Raw genomic sequence first — 7,677 nt, 5'->3', positions numbered from 1 at the left:
ACTTTCTTCCATACGCTACTGTCCTCTACACACTACTTTCTTCCATAAGCTAGTGTTTCATATAAAAGTCATCGTGAAATAAATAACTTGTTAAGACTAAAAACCCTAAACAAGTTTTTTTTTCTTCGATCGAGCAAAATAATAATTATCACAGTGGGCATAATAAATCCAGGTGTTGAACTTAGGTTGAATACCTCTCCAATAACATCTAAACTCACAAACTTCACTGTCACATCCATCTACTGTCCTTTATTTGCTGTGCTTCAACAATAGTGATAGACCATTCGATCAGGCCGATTAATGACATTTTTGAGATGATCAGCCGGCGCTCATAAGGCTGATAAACAAAAAGTGTCAAGTGTGTATTGATTAAACTCAACTCACAGACATGCAAGATTCTTTATCTGCATGTTTCACATATTGGACTATAATGGCACAACATCTTTTATCCCAATATATGATATTGCATATTTTTACACGTTTTCTGGTAATTCAGTAAATACATATTCTATATGAAACAACCAAATTGTAAAGCCTATTTTTGTATAAAGAGTAGTTTTAATAAATAACTTCAGTGCAAAATGAACATACAAGTTTCAGGTGAAATTATGGAGAAAAAATAAATATATATACAGTATATATTTCCAGCTATACACTATGTTTACATGTATGCATATTAATCAGATTGAGAAAATCGTGTGATTAAGCCAGAACTTAGTTTAAAGCAAATAATGAGCGCTCCTCTGACCAACAGACACCGCCTCCATCTCCAAACTGCAGGATTACTGACTCAACGATGGCCAGTTCATCGGAGCTCTTCTTAAAATGTGTGGTGCCTGAGAACGCACCTCTGGCTGTGGTAGAATGGCACAGTCTAATTATCCAGACACATTCAGGCAGGTGTGATGCAGCAGCTCAGTCATTTGACAGAAGGATGGAACTTGACACAGGAATTTGGCCTCTTCCTGTTTCTTTAAGAAATACAGCTGTTTATGAGCTTTCTTCACCAGGAGGAGATGTGAGAGGACCATGTCAGGATCTCTGTTCTCTTTATGGGCTTTTGTGAAACAGGCCAGAAGGTATGGTGCTTGTCAGCAATAATGATCACACACTTAAGTGACATAACACTTGCTAAGACAACACTGTGTTGCATCACAGTGTTTGCTTTATGTTTCCACAAGGTTCAATGTTTATAAGGCAGAAGCAGGTTTTAGCCTGTGTCATTTATCTTTTAAAAGGTCAAAAAATCGACTTATAGGCAACTTGATGGTCAGAATTAAACCTGGAGGAGTCACGACTCTGTAGTAATAATGAAAATTGTCCCAGCCTCAATGAATGGACCATCCCTTTAAAAATGTTTCCATAATGCATTTTATTTCACTTCAGAGGTAAGAACTCTCCTGACTCTGCATCCATGTAACAATAGAATCTATAAATATCTTCAGATGATCCTCTCCTATGCATTTCAAAGCTCATGTTAATTCTATTTGTATATTGCATATACACCACAGTAAAGCATACTGAGACGCAAAGACATGAATGAGATTCATTCATTTCTTTGCATCTCAGTATGCTTTACAAACCTTTACAAAGTTTTTTTTATGAACTTTATTTCAGACACTGGTCACAATCATAAGAATCTGCACTGTGCATCCCATCAGAGCCTTGGTGCATAGAAATACAATGTTCCATCCATTTCTCACAAACAAGTTCAGAAGTTAAACCCTCTCTCTCTCTCAGGCACTCAAGTCTTTGCAGGGTGGAGCTGTGTGGAGGCAGAGCGCGGTCAGCCCTGGAAGGCGTGGAGCTCCTCCTTACTGAAGCCCTGCTGCTTCAGCAACCTGACAGACGAACAAAAGGGAGAGGAGGACAAGACACTGAGAACAAGAGAACGGAGTACCACTGCATCTGAGGTCTATGGTGCTCTGAGGAGCTGAGGCTACTGAGAAACGTAGTACATAGAAGGTAGATATGTGATATGGGTCTCACTCCCCTAGGAGTTATGAAAGTCCAAGTCCCCTTCTTTACATTTCACATAGATGCATTATATTCGGTTGGCATATGTATCATGTCCAGACTTTAAAAAAGCCATTGGGAGGTAAAGCCTAAACCCAACAGGAAAGCAGCCACTTTGAATTTAGTGTGCAATACTATGGTCATTTTTGCCACCCTCTGTACTGAAGACATGTACAGGCCCATTTTGAATCATAGCCATAGCGCCACCTACTGGTAACAGGAAGGAACAGTTGCTATACTTTGTCTTGCTACTCTGAGTAGATCAACCGAAAAGTTGCTCAGCAAATAATTTAGACCTTCATGATGCAAAACTGAAAAGTGACGGTGTTTTGATGGAGCGACGTTGTCGTGGGAAGGCATTAGTCACCATGAACAACACAGCAGTTTTTGAGAGGCTTGACACGCAGTAAAATAGTTGGTTCTTGTGCTTGGCTGTAAAAATGACAACATTTTAACGAAGCAGCCCTCGCAGTGCGTTTTACCGAGATGTACGGAATTTGGTAGGCTTATGTAGACTTAAAAAAGAGTCTCCAGTAAAGTCATTAATATCTATCACAGGTTACAGAGTCCTCATCTATAGCGACTGGGTACACGCAAAAGATGTGATCTATGACGACAAACTAGACAGAAAGATGTGTTGAAATTAAATGTGGGAGGCTCACACATTTAATTTCACACGTTACCTATAGACCTACTTTGTCGTAAACATTCAAACCAGCAGAGTTATTTGTGTTCGTGCTGTAGATATTCCTAAAGCACCTTTCAACTGTAAAAGCTATTAACCTAGATGCACTTTTTTCTCAGGACAGAGGACAGTGGGGTACAGGTTGAATAATAAAGGTGATAACACACACCCTATGCTTAGCTCTGTAAAGGCATTGGGGCCGCACACACACACATAGCATTTGGACCCATCAGGCCTGTTGAGGACATCCTGGAGCATGGACTCGTCCAGTCTTCCCTTCCTGCCGGTCCAGCTTTCACAGGGATCGGAGAGCACGTACTCCACCTGAAACCTGACACACACACACATTCTGAAGATGTACAAAGACACAAGGTCCCGGTGTAGCAGAAGAATTTGTAAAGCTGAAAGTCATCTGCATTTCACTGCCTTCGTACATATGTGGAGGTGTCAAGCCTAAAAGCACAGTGTGCATTCACACTCAATGTGTCCGTCCGTTTGTCACATTCTACCAAGTTTTTACTTCAAAACTTTTGAATCTTTTGATCTAAATACAACTGAAAGAAGACAGGCAGAGATCAAATCTTCTCTCTTCAATATTTTTCCCAACATAAACAGTTATAAAGGGATATTAAGAAATGACAGACACCAGGTAATAATCAACATGCTTAAAGGATGGACTGGTGACACCTCACCCTTTGTCTCTGCCTGTACCTTCCTTTTCTTTTCTACAACCTGCACTGCTCTATCCTCACAGCACTCCCTTACATACTCCACATCTTAGTTTGTCTAATTAAGAATAAATGAAGGCTGGCTTGTGACGGGGACAAACAGTATGAGGCTTTAAACACTCAGCTGTGATACCTCTCATGACTAGCAGCCAGTTCATCCAGCTCACAGCGCCACAGAATGTCCTCCTCTCGTCGGTTTAGGAAGAGCAGCTTGGTTTTCCTGCGGTACAATCAAAGACACAAACAGTAATACGGAGCACACTGTGCCCACAATGAATAGGAATCTTTTTTCCTAACAAAGAATATGTTCTTAATATCGGAAATACACTTTATTTATGTGTTGCAGTTACTGCTATTATTAAAAATCTTTATATTTCACTTTTTCCAAAAGGAAATTTGGAGAGACTCAGATTATTACTGTGGCTGTACAAAGGTTTTCTTCAGCTCTTTGGGCACATTTCTCTCCCTCTCTATGCATGTTTGTGACTTTGATGTAGAAGTGCCCAGGATGTTGTATTCAGACATTGGAGCAACAAGTTCAATTTCCATCAGATAAAGATGAATGGACTCATGTCTGAAAGGGACTTAAGCATGAAGTATAGTGAAAGAGAACTAGAAAACAATGACTACAGAAATACAAATCTGCTGATCTGAGTACTGTGATAGTCCCCACCTGATGGTGTCACCATCCTGTAGAGCCAGCTGGATGAGGCGAGCCATGGGCGTGAACCCTGTGCCTGCTGCTAACAGGTATAGGTATGTGACATCACGAAGGGGGCGGAGACTGAAGGTACCCTCTGGACCACTAACTGATACACAGTCACCTAGATAGTAACAATACATAATTGAACAAAATCATAGAATTAGTCAGTGAGTTCACTGAATGAATGAATACAAAAAGACAGCTTGAATTAAGATTGGTAAGAAAAACACTGCAACAATAAAAAAACAACACAGAATACATCTGGTAGTTGTAATGTTGGGATCATTAAACAGCAGACGAGCGACTGCATTGTCATCACAGCACACAGTAGTTATCTTCAGCTGCTCATCATATTGGACATTCAATGTTTCTTTAGTTTGTGTGTCATACAGCATTCCATTCTTCACTTCATCATCTCTGTCGCATTAATGAAACATCTTTTCTGAGACGTTAGTTTAACTGAACCCATATTACATAAGATTGATCTCATTACTTCACTTTGTATTTCTATAAAACACCACATTATTGTTCAGTTTCTGAGCTCGCTGATGTCAGACAGAGCTCTCTTTCAGGGTTCAGGTACCTTATACGAGAAAAGAAGTCATTTTTACCACAAATCAACAACGTGAGTGAGGGGGGAGATGCAAGAACAATGTATCTCCTGGAGGGTATACATAGTGGTACACTCTGGTGTTCACATGAAAAGTGACAGGAACAGTTGTGTAAAGAGAGCCGAGAGAGAAATGAAAACCCGTATCACCCCCACACAGCTGACCAGTGACAGTGTGAGGGGTTGTGAATGTCGGATCGTCAGTTGATGAAAGTTACACAAATAGATACACAGCTTCCCCTAATCCAAAAGTGGAAAGGTGAAGCTATCCGACAAGAAGCCTACTGGCAGCTTTACTCCCAGAATGCAGTTGGAGGGGTGTCTCACACACTGACTGCATAATGCTGCCTTACTAAATGAAACATACTAATTACACACAGATTGATGGGGACTGCTAACCTCTGACCCTCAGTCTCTCTCTTCCTTCTCACATGACACACTGTGACGCAGCACATTGACTTACCGACGTGCAGGCTGTTGAGATGAGGGGTGAACACTCCGTCGGGGTAGACCTTGATCATGAGGTAGAGGTCGGATTCCTGGGAGGCAGCTGCCAGGTTCTGATCTACTGCAGTGTATGGCCTCACTACCTCCGTGTCTGGATAGGGACAGACATCATGAAATAAAGCTTCTTAGAATCATATGAAGTGTCCACGCTGTTCCTTCAGAGCAGCTTCATCCCTCCTTTGTCAATCACTTAATGATGCTTTGAGTGTGTCTCAGTAGAGAGAGACTTCATGCATTTGTACTGATTTATTTAATGTCCATTTAGAGCAGGCCTGGGCATTGTACGGCCCCCTGGGCATTGTACGGCCCCCGAGCCATACCCGGCCCTTTGGCTCTCGCGGGCCGTCAATGGGAAATTAGGAATAAAACGCAAATAAGTGTACATCATGCACGGAATACAGCTGCATTGCTTTTATTTTGAAGGCGACTTTTTCCGTAGGTTAGTACTTGGTGAATGTGTGCGAGCAGCAGCGTCACTGCAATGTGTTGGTGAACTGAGCTTACTGGAGATGTGAGTTAGCTGTTAGCCCTCACAAATGTCAGCCTATGTTAAAAATGAAAGACTGATACAGAGTGTAGAGTTTTTAACAAAACATGGACTTCTAAGTATTTCTTTACTGAAGTCAAAGGTAAAGCCGTGTGCTTAGTTTGTGGAGAACAGATCGCAGTGTTTAAGGATTACAATTTGAATCTCCATTACGAGACGAAACACTCTGAGAAATACTAAAACTTGAGTGATGCAGAGCGGCACGGACATCCGCTTTGCTAGCTAAGCTGCTAAAGCAACATGCTCAGAAGATGTTGCTTCTCTTTGGATCCACCTACATATGTGAACAAACGTTCTCCGTGATGAAGTTTACCAATCCAGATCCAGATCCTCTCTCACTGACCATCAGCTGTCAGCTGTCCTTCACATCTCACCTCACACATTCAGCCTGACTTCAGTCACTCGTTCAAGCCCAACACACACTAGAGTTCTCCACCCAACGGAGAAACAGAAGAGGAGGTCATTGGACTACAACGAATAGTGATCAAAATACTCCTTTAGCAGAAACATGATCCCCGTCAGTGTTTTAATGAATAATAAAGTACAAAGTTGAATAAAATGGAAATACTCAAGTAAAGTACCTTGAATTTGTACATAAGTACAGTACGTAAGTACATATACTTAGTTACATTACACCAGGTATCATGATATTCACTCTTACCACTCACAGCTTATCAAAACCATACAATTTATTGCTTTTTATAAAGAGGTGGAGTAATATAGAGCAGTTGGTCTGGCCCTCCACAACAGTCCTTGTTGTTGGAATGCTGTTAAGCCAACTATTGTTATCCTATTCTTTATTGTTGGAATGCTGTTAAGCATTCCAACTATTGTCATCCTGTTTCTCTTTATTCAACTTCTTCAACTTCTCTCAACTATTTCTTCCGTACATTTTTTGCTACTTATCTCCTTCCACATTTTTTAAGCTACAGAAACCGTTCAAATATCAAAATGTTCAGCTCATTAAGGACACGTGTGCTATGACTTTTCATATTTCTAATCTTTAAACTTTTTGAATTATTAAGCTTTTTGCACATTTGTTTTTGAATGGGTTACTATGGATAAAATGTTCAAATCCTCTTCAACTTTCAAATCCTTCTACTTCCTCATACTTTCAGCTACAGACACCATTTAAACTTTAAAATGTTTAGAAAACCCTGATCTATTATTATTCAGCTTTTTGATATCTTCTATACTGTCCCATTTGAACTTTTATGACTTTTTCACTCCTTTTCTGACTTTATAATGGGTGTGTATTGCGCAGCTTAGAGTGCGTGATGTCACCGCTAGAGTGAAGAGCAGCTTGAGATTCTTGTGAAAAAAACATTTGTCTTTTGCCACTGAGTCCACAATTTTCACTCTTCATGCATAATTTCTGGATTTAAAAGTAGCTAATCTTGTCCTTGTCGTAGACAAATGACTGTGGAATCCCACAGATTTACACATTTGACACAGAAGCCTGTAATTGAGAGGAAAACCAACTTTCTGCTCCATAGAGACCAATGTTAAATTTTGCTTCAAAAACATCTTCCACAGAACACGGTACCCCATTTCTAGATCGCCAGTTCAGCCACATTTTTTACACTACAGACACAATTTTTACAGGATATGTTCTTCAACTCATCCTTCCTCTCATTTATTAATATCGGAGCAATAGGAGCTACGGTTATGGGAGTTTTGAGGATTTGTTTGAGAGGCGTTTCCCTGTTTTATCTTCATGAAAAGGCTGCAAGGACACAGGTGTTTCTGATTAAGCTAATTAGTGATGTTGATAAACACCCAGACTCACAGACACACACGCACTCCTCTCTCTCTCTGTGTCTCTCTCTGTGTCTCATACAGTCATTCAGGTCTTAGAGACTTTTAGAGGACCCCCCCCCC

General features: G+C 40.5%; 1 protein-coding gene across 1 annotated transcript in view; it reads right to left on the bottom strand.

Annotated features, from left to right (window-relative positions):
• Positions 1-24: 24 nt before the first annotated feature.
• Positions 25-7,677, bottom strand: part of cyb5r4 (cytochrome b5 reductase 4) — a 14,342-nt gene continuing 6,689 nt past the window's right edge. The window contains exons 8-12 of the mRNA XM_031873832.1: positions 5,206-5,370; positions 4,103-4,253; positions 3,563-3,649; positions 2,871-3,032; positions 25-1,841 (exon numbers count right to left, since the gene is read on the bottom strand). Coding sequence (XP_031729692.1) covers positions 1,787-1,841; positions 2,871-3,032; positions 3,563-3,649; positions 4,103-4,253; positions 5,206-5,370 — 620 coding nt within the window. The 3' untranslated portion in view covers positions 25-1,786. The remainder of the gene's footprint in view (positions 1,842-2,870; positions 3,033-3,562; positions 3,650-4,102; positions 4,254-5,205; positions 5,371-7,677) is intronic.

Source organism: Anarrhichthys ocellatus, unplaced genomic scaffold (assembly GCF_004355925.1).
Source record: "Anarrhichthys ocellatus isolate YVR2014 unplaced genomic scaffold, GSC_Weel_1.0 scaffold75, whole genome shotgun sequence".
NCBI classification, from domain to species: domain Eukaryota; kingdom Metazoa; phylum Chordata; class Actinopteri; order Perciformes; family Anarhichadidae; genus Anarrhichthys; species Anarrhichthys ocellatus.
The sequence above is the reverse complement of the archived record's forward strand: the minus strand, read 5'-3'. Positions and strand labels throughout refer to the sequence as shown.